This window comes from Zingiber officinale, chromosome 11A (assembly GCF_018446385.1).
Source record: "Zingiber officinale cultivar Zhangliang chromosome 11A, Zo_v1.1, whole genome shotgun sequence".
Lineage (NCBI taxonomy): Eukaryota > Viridiplantae > Streptophyta > Magnoliopsida > Zingiberales > Zingiberaceae > Zingiber > Zingiber officinale.
In genome coordinates this window covers 2,214,722-2,234,126 of record NC_056006.1, presented here as the reverse complement: position 1 = coordinate 2,234,126, position 19,405 = coordinate 2,214,722, and the positions used below count along the sequence as shown (strand labels likewise).

Genomic DNA, 19,405 nt, shown 5'->3' with positions numbered 1-19,405 from the left:
AGGGGGATCTTCTTTAAACCATTTTGAAACAATACTATTAAGCTTTGCCCCCAAATGTTTGAACTCCTCACTCTGTGACTTGTGAATTTCAACATTTTTAGGTGTTTGAATCTCATTTTGTTTGACAGGCTCTCTTACATTTATGACTTTCACTTCTTGAATATCTGAGGGAAATTCCATCCAACTTTTGTTCGACCATTCACGGAGGTTCAATGTCACTTGATTAATTAATGAATAAGCTTCATCTACACTTTTGTCCATAAAAGAACCTCCAGCTGATGAATCCAATAAACTCTTGTCTGAGAAAGAAATTCCCCCATAGAATATGTGCAAAATCAACCATTTTTCAAAACCATGATGAGGGCACTGTCTTTGAAGACTCTTGAATCTATCCCATGCTTCAAATAATGATTCTCCATATGCCTGAGAAAAATTCATTATGCAATTCCTCATATACACCGTTCTACTTGGAGAGAAAAAATGATTCAGAAATTGCTTCTCCAATTGTTCCCAACTTGTGATGCTTTGAGGACAGAGAGAATATAGCCAAGTCCTTGCTTTATCCTTGATACTGAAAGGAAATGTCATCAATCGAACTGCATTTGCTGATACTCCTTCACATTTCACCAAATCACAAATCTCTAAAAATGTTTCAAGATGCAGATAAGGACTTTCTGATACTTCTCCTCCAAATTTGTGACCTTGTATCATGAAAATTATCTCTGGGTCTAGTTGGTAACTTTCTACTTCAATTAGAGGTTGCACAATGGGAGATAAAAATCTTACAGAAAAGGGTGTAGAAAAATTTCTCATGGGCCTGCTTGACATGTTAGTGCTCATGGATATTCAAGAAGAAAAAGAAAATTATCAAGAATAAAAAACAAGAAATAAAATGCAATATGAAAAGCAAGAAAGCAAATGCAGAATTTAAATTGCAAGAAAGAAAGTGCATAATGAAGACAAAAAAGAAAAGATAAAAGGAAAAAGAAAAATATCTAGAATAATTCATATGCTAAAAATTGCAAGATATGTTTACAAAAGAAAAGAAGAAAGAAACAAGATCAAAAGAGAAAACAGAGAAAAGTTAGATTAGAGTACTAGAAATCAAGAATGCAAAGTTAGAATTAGAATTAGAATTGCAACAAAAAGAATTGTCAAGAATGTTATTCAAGAAAGGAAAAACTTACGAAAACAGAATTCTAACAATTAGTTATAACTATGCAAATCAAAAGAAAAAAAAGTTATGTTTAGTCTAACTCAATTGATAATTCCTAATGTTATAGCGCAGTCCCCGGCAACGACGCCAAAAACTTGTCACGCTCCGCAAGTGTACGGAAATGTCGCAAGTAATATAAAAGATTATCGTATCCACAGGGACTGGAATAAGCACTAGAAATGTCTCAATGCGAATTAGCTAAACAACTATCCAATTGTTTCGAATGCAAAGTGAAGGTAAACAAATCTAATATTAAAAATCAACAAATAAGAGTTTAGTGTTTTGGGTTATGATAAAGGGAGATTCTAGGAGTTTCGGTTTCTTTGTAGGATTTCTCGAATGTAAATGGTTCACCAATTCTTATCCCTCAATTGCCAAACATGTAGAAAGTTGCCGGTTCTCTCTTGCAATAGACAACCGGCTAAGGACTGAGAAATGTATCTAAATAAGATTAATTAAACATGAACCTATGTTGTCCTTACACAGAAGTGCACCTATTACTATGCCTTCCTCGGATATCAACATAGAAGCCCACGACTTATTAATCTATCAAGATACAAGAAACTAATCACAAAATCCATCCTACTCTCTTGAATATTCCTATTTCCTCTTCAAGATTGTCTCTCAAACGTCCTTACACGGGCTTGCACCTGCCACGTGGATCCCTCGGATGATCGAGTGAGAGTTTATCTTTACAAAGTCCATAAGAAATCCAAACAATTAATCAAGAATGAGAATTAAGCACGAATCACCATTAATCATTCAAGATCTAATTGATACAAGCAAGATAATGTCATTGAAACAAGAAAATGGCAAATCCATAAGAGATTACATCAATCCATCATACAAATACTCCCTTCATCCTAGAATACAAGATCTACTCCATGAATCGAGGAAGAAAACATGAAGAAATAGAGAATACAAGCATTTCTTAAATCCCCAATCCAAGAAACCAAGAAAAGGGGGAAAGAGAAAACTTATCTACGAAGAAGCTTTGTCTTCGGATCCAATCCTCGCTCCGGAGTCGAAATCGTCAAGAACTCCCCTTGAATCGCCCAGAAATCCTCCCAAGATTGGGAGGAAACCACCAAATCTTGCCTTCTCCCAAAGGGGGAGAGATCCCCTTTCAATTCATGAAGGAAGGTTTAAATAGAGGAGGGAATCGGGCGCCACACGGCCCCTCGACACGGCCATGTCCAGTTCCTTCTCTGCCAATGCTGCACGGCCGCGTGGTGCACACGGCCAAGGCCCTCCCGCTCTCTGGAAATGCTACACGGCCGTGTGGTGCACACGGCCGCCACCTGCTTGGTCTCTGGAAAATCCACACGGCCGTGTGGTGCACATGGCCACCATCTGCTTGGCCTCTGGAAACTCCACACAGCCATGTAGATCTACACGGCCATGTAAGGCTTCTGCTCTGATTTCTTCAAATCGAGACATGGCCGTGTGGGATTCACACGGCCATGTCCTCTTCCCTTCTTGTTAGGACCACACAGCCATGTGTGGTACACGGCCCGATGCTCTTTCTCCCTTCAATTACTTCCAAGCTTGCTCAAGGACACTTAATCTTCACCAATTTCGACTCCTGTGTACAGAAAATGTACAAAAAGCAGATCTCCGAACCAAAAGAGTAAATATGCTAAAAGGAAAGCTGGAAGTATAAAAATCCATAGATCAAGCATGCTCAAAGTATGTAAATGTGCGTAAAAACATGCATAAAAGAGTATATAATCTACGCACATCATTAGCCAAACTCGCAAGTTCAATAACGCCGGTCGTCATCCAGCAGCCAATTGAACAAGTATCTTTAGTGGCGCACGTCGACTGAATGGAGGGCCTCTCGCTGCCGTGCGACTGGCAGACACCCATCACGGAGTTTCTTCGCTCAGGTGCTACACCATCTGATCGGGATGAGGCCCAGCTGCTGAGGAGAAGGGCCGGCCAGTTCACGCTTATTGGAGAGCAACTCTACAAGAAGGCTTTCTCCCGCCCGCTGTTAAAATGAATGAGCTCGGAAGACGCGGCGTACATACTCCAAGAAGTGCATCAAGGATCATGCGGAGGGCATCCGGGCGGACGATCGCTAGCTAAGAAGCTCCTGCTAGCCGGATACTTCTGGCTAACCCTACAATCAGACGCCGCTCGGACCGTCGCTACGTGCCTTTCTTGCCAAAAGTATCATAATTTCTCACACCGACCGGCAGAGGAAATGAAAGCAGCCACTGTGTCCTGTCTGTTCGACCAATGGGGGATGGATATTGTTGGTCCATTTCCTATGGCGACCGGGCAACGAAAATTTCTACTGGTGGAAGTTGATTATTTTTCCAAGTGGGTGGAGGCCGAGCCGCTAGCCAAGATTACCGAACAGATGGTCAAGAAGTTTATCTGGCAACATATCATTTGCCGGTTCAGCATCCCCCGTCGACTTGTTTCCGACAACGGGCGGCAGTTCACAGGAAAGTTGCTCGAAGATTGGTGCAGAAGCTATGGCATCGAACAACACTTCACGTCCGTGGCTTATCCCCAAAGCAATTGTCAAGCCGAAGTAACCAACCGGGAAATTCTTTGCATTTTGTGTACTCGGCTCGATCATCTGGGAGGAAGCTGGGTGGATGAAGTGCCGAGCGTCCTATGGGCCATCCGAACGACCCCGAAGGAAGGAACTGGCATCACGCCCTTCCATCTGGTGTATGGCGGCGAAGCGGTCATCCTGTCGAAGTCGGCGTCGAGTCCACCCGGATCCAGAATTATGATGATGATAACGCCGAGCGAAGAAACATGGAGCTGGATTTAGTCGAGGAAGAGCGAGCCAAGGCGTTCGTCCGGCTGATGGCGTACCGGCAAAGGATGAAGCAAAACTACAACCGGCGAGTGATCCCCAGGACATTCCAAGTTGGCGACCTTGTCTGGAAGAAAGTAAAGTCGGTCGGTGACGTCGGCAAGCTGGAGGCTCCTTGGGCGGGCCCCTTTAAAATCATTGAAAAGCTCCGCTCGGGTGCTTATTATTTGGATGATGAAGAAGGGCGGCAGCTGGATTGACCGTGGAGCGCGAATCATCTCCAGCCGTACCGAGCTGGATGAAAGGTGCACCGATGTAACTCATTTTGTATATATTTTTTGGTCGCCTACCTCCTTGTAACGCAGGAAGCAAAATGATAAAAGGGGATGGCTAATAGCTTCGCCGAACGATAGTGTTAAAAATTAGCCTTAAAAGGTCGTCGAGCTCCGACGTTAAAAATCGAGAGACGAGCCGGCGTCTATAAACCCTCCGAGCGGAAGACCGTCGAGCTCCGACGTTAAAAATCGAGAGATGAGCCGGCGTCTATAAACCCTCCGAGCGGAAGACCGTCGAGCTCTGACGTTAAAAATCGAGAGACGAGCCGACATCTATAAACCCTCCGAACAGAAGACCGTCGAGCTCTGACGTTAAAAATCAAGAGACGAGCCGACGTCTATAAACCCTCCGAGCGGAAGACCGTCTAGCTCTGACGTTAAATATCGAGAGACGAGCCGGCGTCTATAAACCCTCCGAGTGGAAGACCGTCGAGCTCCGACGTTAAAAATCGAGGGACGAGACGGCGTCTATAAACCCTCCGAGCGGAAGACTGTCGAGCTCCGACGTTAAAAATCGAGAGACGAGCCGGCGTCTATAAACCCTCCGAGCGGAAGACCGTCGAGCTCCGACGTTAAAAATCGAGAGACGAACCGCCTATAAACCCTCCGAGCGAAAGACCGCCGAGCTCGACGTTAAAATTGAGAGACGAGCCGGCTATAAACCTCCGAGCGGAAGACAGTCGAGCTCCGACGTTAAAAATCGAGAGACGAGCCGGCGTCTATAAACCCTCCGAGCGGAAGACCGTCGAGCTCCGACGTTAAATATCGAGAGACGAGCTGGCGTCTATAAACCCTTTAAGCGGAAGACCGTCGAGCTCCGACGTTAAATATCGAGAGACGAGTCGGTGTCTATAAATCCTCCGAGCGGAAGACCGTCGAGCTTCGACGTTAAAAATCGAGACGAGCGCCTATAAACCCTCCGAGCGGAAGACCGCCGAGCCCGACGTTAAAATCGAGAGACGAGCCGGTCTATAAACCCTCCGAGCGAAGACCGCCGAGCTCCGATGTTAAATATCGAGACGAGCCGGCGTCTATAAACCCTCCGAGCGGAAGATCCGAGCTCCGACGTTAAAAACGAGAGACGAGCCGACGTCTATAAACCCTCCGAGCGGAAGACCGCCGAGCTCGACGTTAAAAATCGAGAGACGAGCCGACGCCTATAAACCTCCGAGCGGAAGACCGTCGAGCTCCGACGTTAAAAATCGAGAGACGAGCCGGCGTCTATAAACCCTCCGAGCGGAAGACCGTCGAGCTCCGACGTTAAAAATCGAGAGACGAGCCGGCGTCTATAAACCCTCCGAGCGGAAGACCGTCGAGCTCCGACGTTAAATATCGAGAGACGAGCCGGCGTCTATAAACCCTTCGAGCGGAAGACCGTCGAGCTCCGATGTTAAAAATCGAGAGACGAGCCGGCGTCTATATACCCTCCGAGCGGAAGACCGTCGAGCTCCGACGTTAAAAATTGAGAGACGAGCCTGTTGGAACCCCAAGGTTGTTTTGGTGTGATCAATAAGTTAAGTTAGGTCCTATGTGTTTCTAACCTTGTGTCTAAGTGTGCAGGAGCTTAGGAACACAGGTAGTCGAGCGGAAGACGCAGCTAGCGAGAAGGACGACAGTCCGAGGGACGAGGTGCTGCGGAAGAGTACCCCAGTGGACGAGAAGGAAGCGTGCGGTGGTTCCGAGGGACGAAAGCCGGAGCGGAAGATTGCTCGGGGAGCAAGAGACGCAGGCGTCTGAGGGATGAAGACTGCGGATGAGTACGCCGGCGGACGAGAAGGAAACACGCGGCGATTCCGAGGGACGAGAAGCCGGAGGGAAGCCTGCTCGAGAAGACCGGAAGTTGGGTTCGGGTGAGCCCTTTTCCGGATGCCAGAGATCACCCAAGTGAGCGGATCCGGAGGAGAAGAACCGGACCGAGGCGGGACTGAACCAGAGAAGAGGTCCTGGACGAAAAAGTCAACGACTGTTGACTTTGGGCTCCGGGGCGCTGACAGCGAGTCTGTCACACTCGTAAATAAAATTAATTCATTTATACTCAACCGAACCCCTTAACCTACACTAAGGTAGTATAGTAGAGGACCGGATCGTCTCTCTCGCGGAACCAGTGAATAGGACGTTTGTTTTCAGACAAGATCGAACCAAGGGGTTTGTTTGGGGGTTTTGTTCTCTAAACCTAATGCAATAATTGAAATCCTAACTAACCAGCAAAGATGAACCTATAACGCAGTGTCACTCTACGCTACAAGCTACACCTTCTACAGGTATAACAAACAAACATAACAGATAGTAAAACAAGCATAACTAAAACTAACCTACAATTCTATCTAACCATTGAAGAATATACTTACATCGCATTGTCACACTACGACACAAGCATAATCATCAACAGAACTAACATGAAAACATACCAAAGAACACAAACAAACATAAATGAAGCAACAAGACAGTAATTAAGTAAATTCAACAGAATTTACCAAACAAAGCAAGTAAATCCTAATTAACCAATCCACTTCTCCACAGTCAAACACGCACAAAGTACTCTGTCTGTCACTACAGAATCACCGAGAAAGAAGACCACTGTCACTCGGAAATCTCCTGAATCTGGTGGACGGCTGACGTTACTGGTCGGAACTGCAATCAACTGCGGTGGAAGCGCGAAATCCTTGAAGAAACCTCTCCTTGGAAAGCTGCCGGAAATGAAGGAAAACTTCCAAGAACTGTCAACCCTACGCTGCCATCTTCACCGTGTCCGGCAGGAACGAGTCGTGTGGTATCAGAGCTTGGAAGAAATCCGGCTGGAAATTCTCTGACGAAGGGGAATTGGGTGCTGGAACCCTAAATCGCTGCCTTCTTCTCCGTTTTCGGCAGAGACCTTGAGCTCCGCTGCTGCTGTAGAGGGAAATGGAATGAACGCCGGAGAATACCCAAAACTCGAAGCCTCGTCGGAGAATCACTGCCTTCTTCACCGTGCCCGGCAGGAAACTCGACTGGATGCGAGGTGGATGAAGAACCTTCTGGAGAAACCTCTCCAGCAAGGCCCAGTGAACGTCGTTGGTGCAGATCTGCCGGAAATCGCCGCTGTCGCTTCGTCGTCTTTGATCGGGAGAAAGAGGAAAGGGCGTCGGACTCGCGTACCCTAGCCGATGCAGACACCAGGAAGAGGGAAAGGATGTGGAGGACCGGCCGGCGACAAGGAAGGAAAGAGGAGAAGCCGCCGGCCGGAGAGAAGAAAGGAAGGAGAGGTGGCGCTGGTGTGCCCTAGCCGCTGGAAGAGGAAAACGCGAGCCGAACGTCGGCACTGTGTCATGCGGGTGAGAAAGAGGGGTTTCTTAATAGGTTTGGATCTTGGATTTCGGGTTGAAATTCTTGAGTGAGATCCGGATCCAGATCCAATAAGAATTGAAATTGGGCTTTGACATTGGGCTTCAAGTTTGGGCTTTAAAAGTGGGTTTTGAATTGGATTTGAATTGGAGGCTTTACTTCTTTGGATCTCCTTGATGTCTTGATCATGGATCTTGATAAATGGTCCAGATTACTTCCCTACAAAACAAGATGCATATTTTAGATAAAATATCAGAAAAATATAGGAAAAAATAGATCAACGCTCTAAATAAATCTCAACTCATAAAACATGATATAAATACAGAATTAAGCATATGAGAGGATAAAAATATCAAGTCCAAGATCCAAAATAACATATAAAAACGCTAGTTATTAGGCGCCCGGAGCAGCCCGGGGCGCCCGGAGCAGCCCGGGGCGCCCAGAGCAGCCCGGAGCGCCCGGAGCAGCCCGGGGCGCCCGAAACCCTTCCGGGCGCCCGGACCCAGTATTTTCACCAGATCAAGTCAAAACTTGATCTGAACGTTGGGGGATAAAATTTATCCCCCCCCCCCCCAGGGCGCCCGGAACCCTTCCAGGCGCCCCGACCAAGGCTATAAATATAGCCTTGGTCCAGAAGCTTTTCATTAATTCAGAACTCACGCATTTCTTTCAAACACTTGTAAGCTTTCTGTAGTTAGCTTCTGTTGTGCGCTTCAACTTTGTAAGAGGCTTCTCCGCCTGAAGGAGAAATTCTAGTGCGATCATATTTCTTGGATTAACAACCTCCCCGGTTGTAACCAAGTCAAAACCTGGTGCCTCGTTTTCTGTTCTGATCTTAGTTTATTGCTTTGATTATTTTACAAGTGTCAGTTTAAGAGTTCGAGAAGGGTTGGTTTGTGTTTTGATTTCTGCAGGGCTATTCAACCCCCCCTTCTAGCCGGTCCAACGGTCCTACAAGTGGTATCAGAGCCAAGGCGCTTCAGGAGGACTAACCGCCGAACGAAGCAACGAGATGGCCGGACCAAGCATTCACCCGCCGAAATTCGAAGGGGATTTCGCCACTTGGAAAAAACATATGCAGGTATTTCTTACAACAGATATTGAATTATTTTTAACAATGAAACTTGGCTTTCAAGCTCCAGAGGACAAGGAAATAGATAAATGGACAAAAAAAGAGCAGGTCGACTTCGTAGCGAACGGCAAAGTAGAGTACCATCCGCTAAGCGTTCTTCCGCCTCAAGAAGTCAACAGGATCGGTAAATACAACTCTGCAAAGGAACTTTGGGAGAAGTTCCTCGAGCTGCATGAAGGAACGTCCGAAGCTAAGCTCGCCAGATGAGATCTGCTTCGCAATCAGCTCACCAGCCTGCGACTTGGGGAAGACGAGTCAGTCGCGCATCTACACTCGAGAATAAAAGAAATTATCATCGGTCTTTCGAATCTCGGAGAAAAGGTAAGCAACCGAGATTCGCTCAGGTACGCTTTAAATTCCTTTCCTAGAAATACCAAATGGGCATCATTAGTAGATGCATTTTACATTTCTAAAGATTTAGAAAAGATTTCATTAGAAGAATTCTTTTCAACATTTGAAGTGCATGAGTCAAGATGTGCAGGAATGAAGGAGCCTAAAAACAACGTCGCCCTCAAAGCCTCGAGAGACAAACCAGAATCGGAATCCTCTCTCGACGACGAGGAAATGGTAATGATGGTAAGAAGATTCAAGAAACTTTGTAAATCCAGATCTACTAACCATCCGCAGGGAAAGAGGAAAAGAACGATCCGTTGCTACCACTGCGACGAAGAAGGGCGCGTCAAGGACAACTGCCCCAAGCTGAAGAACAAGGACAAGGAGAAGGGTAAGAAGCCTATCCAAAGGCGAAAGGCCCTAAAGGCGACGTGGGATGATACATTGTCCGAATCGGAAGTCGAAGCTTTCTCCGGACTCGCACTGATGGCAAGTCATCAAGACGACGACTGCGATTCAAGCTCTTCCGAAATGAGCATCGAGAGCATCGATGAAGGGGGAGACACGTCGGAAGAAAGCAGCAGCTCAGGGGGAGAAACGAACAACGAGATCGACAAGGTAAGTCAGGTACGATCTCTTCCTCCCGATAAAATGTTTAAGTTTGTTAAACTTTTAACAAAAGATTGCTGCAAATTAGAAAGTGAAAATAAAAATTTAAAAGTAATTCTAGCTAAATCTTGTCCCTTAGAAGAATTAGATAAATTAAAACTAGCAAATGTAAAATTGAAACTTGAAAATGATGATTTGAAAATTCAAGTAGATAACTTGAAAAACCATGCATGTTCATCTAAAACCAATGTTAGAAGATTTAATAATTTAAATTGGTACTTTAAATATCACCCTGGACAAATTAGGAACATTTCAAGAAAATATGTTCCTAAAAACTTTTTAGTTAATCCAGTAGGTTGGAACCTATATTGGGTTCCTAAATCATGCTTAAATTAATTTTAAAATTAAAATTAGCGCTTTAAGTGAGAAAATTAAACAAAGAATTTCTTTATGAGGCTTTGTCTAAGGAAGTGGTTGTTGTTCCAATAACCAAGAAGGCCAAGTGCCTCGCCACGACCTGGAAGCCAAAATATTGAAATAAATGTTTAATTAACTTACTAATGAAGCATTAATACAAGAATTAATTAGTGCTTTAAAAAGGGTTATTCAAAACATTTTATTTCAATTTAGAAATTTACTTACTTAGAAATTTTTAAATTGACTAAGTCATTTATGTGCTTAAAAATTCTCAAAAAGCATTCTTTCTTAAGTTAAAAGATTTTCTGAAATTAGAAATTTATGCTCAAATTACTTAGAGATTTTGCTCAAATTTAGATTGTTTCTCTTGGAACCCCATTTTTTTGTGATCAAAGGGGGAGAAGGGAAAGTATAAGTCTAGGGGGAGGTAGATAGATTTAATTTTTTTGTCTATCTTTTTTACTGAGGTAGATAGAGTTATTTTTTTGCTATCTTTTTGTACTTAAATTGCAAATTAAGTTAAGTTACTTAATTTTATTTAAAGTCTATTTTACCCTAGCTTAACTTGGGTTGATCACACCAAAAAGGGGGAGATTGTTGGAACCCCAAGGTTGTTTTGGTGTGATCAACAAGTTAAGTTAGATCCTGTGTGTTTCTAACCTTGTGTCTAAGTGTGCAGGAGCTTAGGAATACAGGTAGTCGAGCGGAAGACGCAGCTAGCGAGAAGGACGACAGTCCGAGGGACGAGGTGCTGCGGAAGAGTACCCCAGTGGACGAGAAGGAAGCGTGCGGTGGTTCCAAGGGACGAAAGCCGGAGCGGAAGATTGCTCGGGGAGCAAGAGACGCAGGCGTCTAAGGGACGAAGACTGCGGATGAGTACGCCGGCGGACGAGAAGGAAACACGCGGCGATTCCGAGGGACGAGAAGCCGGAGGGAAGCCCGCTCGAGAAGACCGGAAGTTGGGTTCGAGTGAGCCCTTTTCCGGATGGCAGAGATCACCCAAGTGAGCGGATCCGGAGAAGAAGAACCGAACCGAGGCGGGACTGAACCAGAGAAGAGGTCCCAGACGAAAAAGTCAACGACTGTTGACTTTGGGCTCCGGGGCGCCCGGAACAGTCTGGGGTGCCCGGAGCAGCCCGGGGCGCCCGGAGCAGCCCGGGGCGCCCGGAACCCTTCCGGGAGCCCGGACCCAGTATTTTCACCAGATCAAGTCAAAACTCGATCTGAACGTTGGGGGATAAAATTTATCCCCCCAGGGCACCCGGAACCCTTCCAGGCGCCGCAACCAAGGCTATAAATATAGCCTTGGTCCAGAAGCTTTTCATTAATTCAGAACTCACGCATTTCTTTCAAACACTTGTACGCTTTCTGTAGTTAGCTTCTGTTGTGCGCTTCAACTTTGTAAGAGGCTTCTCCGCCTGAAGGAGAAATTCTAGTGCGATCATCTTTCTTAGATTAACAACCTCCCCGGTTGTAACCAAGTCAAAACCTGGTGCCTCATTTCCTGTTCTGATCTTAGTTTATTGCTTTGATTATTTTACATGTGTCAGTTTAAGAGTTCGAGAAGGGTTGGTTTGTGTTTTGATTTCTGCAGGGCTATTCAACTCCCCCTTCTAGCCGGCCCAACGGTCCTACAGAGCCGGCATCTATAAACCCTCCGAGCGGAAGACCGTCGAGCTCCGACGTTAAAAATCGAGAGACGAGCCGGCATCTATAAACCCTCCGAGCGGAAGACCGTCGAGCTCCGACGTTAAATATCGAGAGACGAGCCAACGTCTATAAATCCTCCGAGCGGAAGACCGTCGAGCTCCGACGTTAAATATCGAGAGACGAGCCGGTGTCTATAAACCCTCCGAGCGGAAGACCGTCGAGCTTCGACGTTAAAAATCGAGAGATGAGCCGGCGTCTATAAACCCTCCGAGCGGAAGACCGCCGAGCCCGACGTTAAAATCGAGAGACGAGCCTGCGTCTATAAACCCTTTGGAAGACCGCCGAGCTCCGACGTTAAAAATCGAGACGAGCCGGCGTCTATACCTCGGAGCGGAAGACCGCCGAGCTCCGACGTTAAAATGAAGAGCGGCCGTGTCAAACCAGCCCTAAGACCGTCGAACTCCGACATTAAAAATCGAGAGACGAGCCGGCGTCTATAAATCCTTCGAGCGGAAGACCGTCGAGCTCCGACGTTAAAAATCGAGAGACGAGCCGGCGTCTATAAACCCTCCGAGCGGAAGACCGTCGAGCTCCGACATTAAAAATCGAGAGACGAGCCGGCGTCTATAAACCCTCCGAGCGGAAGACCGTCGAGCTCCGACGTTAAAAATCGAGAGACGAGCCAGCGTCTATAAACCCTCCGAACGGAAGACCGTCAAGCTCCGACGTTAAAAATCGAGAGACGAGCCAGCGTCTATAAACCCTCCGAGTGGAAGACCGTCAAGCCCCGACGTTAAAAATCGAGAGACGAGCCGGCGTCTATAAACCCTCCTAGCGGAAGACCGTCGAGCTCCGACGTTAAAAATTGAGAGACGAGCCGGCGTCTATAAACCCTCCGAGCGGAAGACCGTCGAGCTCCGGCGGTAAAAATCGACGTTAAAAGGCGGGCAACCAGAGTCTATAAAGCCGCCGGACGGGTAGCTTTTTGCGTGGTCCTCGGTTGTAAAGGCCGACCCATGATCGGGCCTGCCGTTAAGGCGAGAATAAAGACATCGTGTGGCCGAGCGGCTCCTTTATAAAATGTACTTGGCATGAGAAAATTAGGACCGAGGCAAAAGTTAAAGAATGGATGCTGGTCAAACAAACAAATAACAAAAGAAGAAAATTCTTTTACGCCGAACAGCGGAAAGACAAAATTTATAATAGTATTCACCTCGAACGACCAGCATACAAAAGACAGCAAACACTTAAAGAAATTTCATAAACCCTTCATTCACTATCATCAAAATTAAAAAGAGAATCGAGGATGGAGCCCATCATGACCGCCAGATCTTCGGAGGGGATCGACAGCTCGGCTGGTATGTGGCCCTTGGTCTTCAGATAGTCTACCGCCACCTTGATCGCCTCTTCAAAAGTTAAGGACAACTTGTCACTGAACTTTTCACCAAATTCATCCGAGCGGACGAAAGCTTTGCGCGCCTCCGCCGACCGATCGGGCTCCCCGTCTTGATATTCTTTAAGAATAGCTTTAGAAGCGTCAAGGGCAGCTTGAAGATCTTTCAGAGCCCCCTCCGCTTTAGCCTGGTCGGCCGAGCGGCCCTCCCGTTCGGCAGTCAATGAGACGTCCATGTCCTTCACTCGCTGCTCTAGCCCCTGGTTCTCTACCTTCATCATATCCATGTCGTCAATGGCTTTGCGCTTCCGGGTGGTCGCGGTCTTTATTTCCTTGTCCCGCTGCTTGACTAAAGCCTCGAGTCGAGCCACTTCGCTCGACAGGTCGGAGGACTTACCCCGTTCGGCCTCCAGTAGCTTTTTGGCCTTCTCCAGAGCGGTCGTTGATTGTCTGCTTTCTCCCACGGCTTTGAGCTTTTTCAACTCGTCCTCTAGCTCGGCTAGGCGGTTGCTGATGGCAATCTGCTCCACCCAGTTCTGCAAATGGATAGGAGCGAGTTAGAAGCTAAATCCAAATCCAAGTAACCAACAAGGCGGTGAACATACCCCGGTCGCCTGTTGTAAATTGTTGTCCCCTAGCTGACTGGGAGTCAGGAGTACAATACGGAGCCGAGCGTCCTCCCAGGCTTTGGCGAGAGGACCCGTAAGCGTGATCTGCTACTCGGGAACCGATGGCCAATCAGCAGCTGCTAAGTATTCTTCCGACGGGAGGCGCAGGACGGTTTTTATCAACCTCGGGCCGCTCGGATCACCCTGGGGCGCAGCTGCTTTACCAGATGGCTCGCCGGTGGAGGAAGGACGTTCGCCCAATCGTCTAAGGAGACGCATGGTTTGGGGAGGACTGGCGGGCAGCACCTCGGAGGTAGCGATTGGAGAGCCGAGCGGCGTGGGGGTACTCTCTATGGAGACCGTCCCGGAGATCACCGGAGCTTCCTCACCCCGCTCAGAACGTTGTTCATCAGATGGGGTCGGCTGAGAGATTCGCTCTGGCCGCCCGCGCTTCCGAGCTGCTAGGGGGGCTTCGTCGGCCGAGCGGCCCTCTACCCCGACTTGAGTAGAGGGCTCTATATCGCCCGCAGCCTCGCTGATAGAGGCAGAAGCAGCTAAGGCTTCAGGGACAATCTGAGTCCCCTCACCCTCTCCGGTGGTCGGACCAGCTGAGGCCAAGCCCCACTCGGTGACCTCCCTATTCTTGGCCGCCTCGATCTCAGCGGCTCTTAGTTTCAGCCGTTCGGTAGCCTTGGCGCGCCACATGACTTCGGCTGCAGAAGCAAAGAATAAATTAGTTAGAACAAAAGAAAGGGGACGATAAGAGAACTTACTCATGCTGCAAGGCAGGTCAGCTGGGATTGGGGACAAGACGAATATATACATTACTCCCGGAAGGAGCAGCTTGTCGATGTTGTAGCGCTGGCCGACCAGCCGGTCGGCCGCATGAAGATAGGCCGGATCGCTCTTAAACTTGCCGAGCTCCAGTTGTGTTGGCACCGCCGTCTGCCAGTTAATACGGAAGGCCGGTGGCTCGGGGAAGCGCATGTAGAAAAAGTGCTCCTTCCAGTGTTTGTTGGAGCTCGGCATATTATCAAAAAGGACAAAACCTATCCTAGATTGAAAAACGAAAGTACCCCACTCGGCCTGCTTAGGGTAGTAAAAATAGTGGAAGACTTTGGGGTCTAGTGGGATGTCGTTCAGTTTAAAGAGAATTACCACCCCGCTTAGCAGCCTAATGGAGTTCGGAACCAGCTGGCCGAGCGGGATGCGAAAATAGTTACACACTTGTAAGAAAAATTTATGTGGAGGAAAGCGTAGCCCGGCCAAAAATTGGTCTCGGAAGAAAAGAACGGTGCCGGGCGGCGGGTTATGAGGCCGGTTGGTAGGGGTGGCTAATACTATGTGGTGGTCGGTCGGCAGGCTATATGTCCGAGTGAGGCGCAGGGCGTCCTCCTCGTCAAACCGGCTCTCTATGGTCGTGTACCATAGACTAGGAGCGCCGCCTGTCGGCTGTGAAGTACTAGTCATGTTCGAGGGCAAGGAAGGAATGCGGGATAAAAGGAAAGGGAAATAAAGCAAGGGATGAAGGTGGCAGAATGAAAGAGGCAACCAACAACAAGAAAAGGAGGGAGGAAGCGAGGAAAAGAAAGGCTTACGAGCAAAAGGATGGTCGCAAGGGGCCTCGGGGTCGTCGGAGAGTTGAGAAGCGAGGTCGCTGGAGAAGAAGGAGCAGCGGGGCGTCGGGGATCGATGAAGCAGGAATGCGGCGGAGAAGAAAAGTCGCCAGCTTTATAACGTTAGCCTCGAGCAGCCTCCGCCGTCCGATTCAGGTCGTAAAGAACGAGGCCATCATCCAGCCGTTCATTTCAAACGGCGGCTGTCCCATCGGAGGTGAGGCCAGCGCCGTACGCTGACGATAGCGGGAGCGCCACGTGTTAGCAAGACACAGGGCGCATTTAATGAACGCCTGTCACCGCGCGCAGCGCACGTGCCGCGAGCGTTAACACCGACCGTCTATCCAGTGATGAAGCTGAACGGGCATGAAAAAGAATGTAAGCCAAGTGGATGAGCATTCTCTAACCCGGCCGAGCGGCCCGATATAGCGACCCTTAATCAGATCGGCAGTCCAGTCAGTCGGACTCCGCCTCCTTCGACTAGACTTGAGGGGGAGGCAAGTGATCTGGTGATAAGACCGGAGGGCCCTCATAAAGGGGGTACAACGACACGTGGAGGTTGGCAGTCAAGGGGGGGGGGCCATCCCATGGACTCGAAGAGCAGGCAAGACATGCCGATCACCAGGCAATGCCCCTTACCCGAAAGGACAACCACCCGACCGGGCGCCAATATTTCTAAGGAAAGAGCGTATGGCCGAGCGGATGATCCGCCCGGCCGTGAGACAGCGCACGAATGAAGGCCGAGCCGTTTGCTTGATCGGCCAAGGTCTCAGGCGATGAGAGCCGAGCGGAGGGACGACCCTGAGCTTTCCCGGACGGACGGTCGCCTACGCCAGACCAGACGAATGTTCTGGCCGAGCGGCTGGACGGTCGATCCGGGAAACGGAAGTCAAGGAATAGAGGACAGTGTGAACGTCATTTCAGTAACCCCTGTTGCTGACAACAGGCATGTTCAAAGATCAGACCATACTCAGTATGGGGGAGAGAAGGTTTTGCTGTCCCGTCGAAAAGACGCTCAGACTGCGGCGGCATGGAGTCAGACATGCTCTTCTGACAAGCCCATGCTGTGGTATGGGGTATGACACGTGTACACTTCAGATTATGTGCACCAAGCTCCCGTGGCTCTATATATAAGCCATTAGACTTCACCGGAGGTATGCAATCTGAGATCCCTGGAGCCACTTTCTTGCTATTCGTTTTTCTGACTTGAGAGTCGTTGGGTCGTCGCCGGGAACCCCTTCCCGGCCCGACTTCTTTGCAGGATCGCCGAAAGTTCGCATAAGCAGTTAAAGATCCATGTCAGCAACTGGAGAGCGCCACGTACCCAGCATCCGTTGATTCAGCTTTCGGACAGGATGATGATTAATGGAGAATTCGAAGAGTCATCATAATGATTATTAATGAAGAATTTGAACAGTTATCATAATGAAGATCATAAATGAAGAATTTATGGAACCTATAACTCTTCATCTTCCTTATTAATGAAGATCATAAATAATGAATTAATTGAAAGCTTAACTCTTCGTATTCCTTGGAAGCTATAAATAGCCATCCTCGAAAAGAATCAATGGAAGGATTTCATTCTCTCCTTTTCTCCTTTGTCAACTTCTTCTTCCACCGGAAGAGATCGGTAGTGCTTCCAAGGCTTTGTCGATCCAAGAGGCTAGCACCTAACGGATCGTGTCAAGTTCGTGATCTAGTGCGCGTGGATACCGCTAGAAGAGTCACACGTGGGGCGCTTATCTGTCTATCTATCTGTGATATTATTCACACTCATCGAGGACTCGAGGTATGTTTATATTACTTTTGTGCAAAACTATATGTACCACGAAAAGATCCATGATCAATATATATGTCTTCCGCTGCGCTCCGAACCCAATAGTTGTATCAGAGCAATTCGTGGTTGGATCATATAGTACGAAACTTATCCTTCAAAATTTATTTGAAGAATCAGTGTTTCGAGAGATTTCAAAGAAATCTTAATTTCTTTATTTCATATTATATGCCTTAACATTTCATGGTAGAAATGAATTTTTTTTTAAAACCTATAGAGTAATACATGTTGTAATTTAGATATAAATTCCTTGTGCCATAAGTAGATTAACATGTTAAAAATCTCCGAGGCCTATTTGTCTTAAAAGACTATAAGGATTATGGAGGTAAATCTTGTAATGAGATTGTGCAAGTGCACAAGAAGTTAATTATGGTGAGACATTTTTAATAATTATAAAATCCCTTAAATATATTAAAGTCAAGATTTGTTAAAAGCCCTCCACTAATAAATATGATGATAGTTAGAGTTTTTACATAAAGTCGGTACAGCTCAGCTGTGGGCTTATGTCAAAACATCTATAATTTATTATAATTATTAGTGGGTAGACCTAACTCAAATTCGTTGACTTGTTTAGCTCAGCTAAGGTTAACTAATTTGAGGGGCAAGTGTTGAGAATATAAGGCTCGACAAGAATATATCGAAAATCACATAGATTTGTGATTGGCAAGTTAAGACCTACTTGATGAATATAGCATGTAGGTACAGCTCGACTGTGTGCATTCTATATGATTCAGGGTTTTGGTCCTATTAGGATTTGTTACCAACTAATTCCCGATTCTAACAGTGAGGGATCTTGGACTTGAATAAAATAATAGGAGTTATAAAAGATCTTTATTAAATAATTCCATAAATACTAAAACTCCGCTTTAAATTTTAGATGGCAAACACAAGTACCTTATCTCTGCGAAGCATTCTCGAGAAAGAGAATATCCTCCTCGGTTCCAACTACCTAGATTGGTATAAGAAACTGAAAATCATCTTAAGACATGAGAGAAAAATTTATGTGCTTGAAGACGAACCACTGAAAGAGCCTACACCCGATGCATTAGAGGAAGATCAGTCATATTATTCTCAATATATGGAAGATGCACTGGATGTGCAATGCATCATGTTGTCTTCTATGTCTCCTGAGTTGCAGAGACAGCATGAGAACAAGAGTGCTAGGGAGATTGATTAGCACTTGCATGAGCTCTTTCAAGAGAGTGCGAGAGTAGAGAGGTATGAAACCTCTCGAGCACTATTTTGTACCATGCTGGAGGAAGGAAACCAAGTTGGGCCTCATGTACTCAAGATGATCTGGTACATAGAGAGGCTTGAGAGCTTAGGTTCCAAGTTAGACCAGGACTTGGCTGTTGACCTAGTCTTATCGTCACTACCTCCATCATTTTCTCAGTTTGTGTTGAACTTCAACATGAACAGCATGGACAAGAGTTTGATTGATTTCATGGTAATGTTGAAAACTGCTGAGAAGGATATGAAGGTAAATCCTTCACTGCATGCAATGATGGTCAGAAAGACCAACAAGCGCCCAAGCACCGGGAACTTCAATCCCAAGGCTAATGCAGTGAAGAATCCTAAATATCAAGCTCAGAAGAAGCTTAAGAAAGGGATGCAGGTACCCCCAATCTGATGAGAAGGAGGCCATGTGCTTCTATTATGGCAAGAAAGGTCACTGGAAGAAAAACTGTTATATTTTCATTAAGAAGAATGCTAGTGGAGCTGATGCTTTAGGTATCTTTATGATAGAGTGCAATCTTTCTGTTTCTTCATCATGAGTCATAGATTTTGAAAGTAGTTCTCACATTTGTGCGAACATGCAGGGTCTAAGTGACTTCAGACGGTGTCCAAGGGAGAAATGGACCTACGAGTAGTTAATGGAGCGAGAGTTGCTGCGTTAGCTGTAGGAACCTATTCAATAAATTTGCCTAGTGGACTTGTTTTGAACTTAGAAATTTGTTATTTTGTTCCTAGTTTCTCAAAGAATATCATTTCGGTATCAAGCTTAGACACCAAGGGATTTGTATTTCAATTCAAGGACAAGTTATGTTCCTTTTATTTGAATAATATATTCTATGGGAATGGTTCATTGAATAATGGTCTTTATGTTCTTAACTTAGATGAACCGATCTATTGTATTGAAAGTAAGAAACAGAAATTACATG

The 19,405-nt window shown here is 46.7% G+C and overlaps 1 protein-coding gene and 1 non-coding gene across 2 annotated transcripts; one reads left to right on the top strand and one right to left on the bottom strand.

Moving 5' to 3' along the window:
- The first annotated feature begins 349 nt into the window (after nt 1-349).
- Nucleotides 350-455, top strand: LOC122033090. The gene has a single exon (XR_006126353.1). It is a non-coding gene; the product is annotated as a small nucleolar RNA R71 (small nucleolar RNA).
- Nucleotides 456-13,061: 12,606 nt separating this feature from the next.
- Nucleotides 13,062-14,498, bottom strand: LOC122032814. Its single transcript, XM_042592128.1, has 2 exons — nt 13,914-14,498; nt 13,062-13,721 (listed from the first exon to the last, which is right to left on the bottom strand). Exons 1-2 carry the CDS (start codon nt 14,496-14,498, stop codon nt 13,062-13,064), a joined length of 1,245 nt encoding a protein of 414 aa, XP_042448062.1.
- Nucleotides 14,499-19,405: the final 4,907 nt, after the last annotated feature.

What these genes read in the sequence shown, in the direction of transcription:
- LOC122032814 (XM_042592128.1), bottom strand. Translation starts at nt 14,498, where the DNA reads ATGTGGCGCGCCAAGGCTACCGAACGGCTGAAACTAAGAGCCGCTGAG. An exon ending in CAGCTGCTGATTGGCCATCG is followed by an intron (nt 13,722 to 13,913) that starts GTTCCCGAGTAG and finishes ATCCATTTGCAG; the next exon opens with AACTGGGTGGAGCAGATTGC.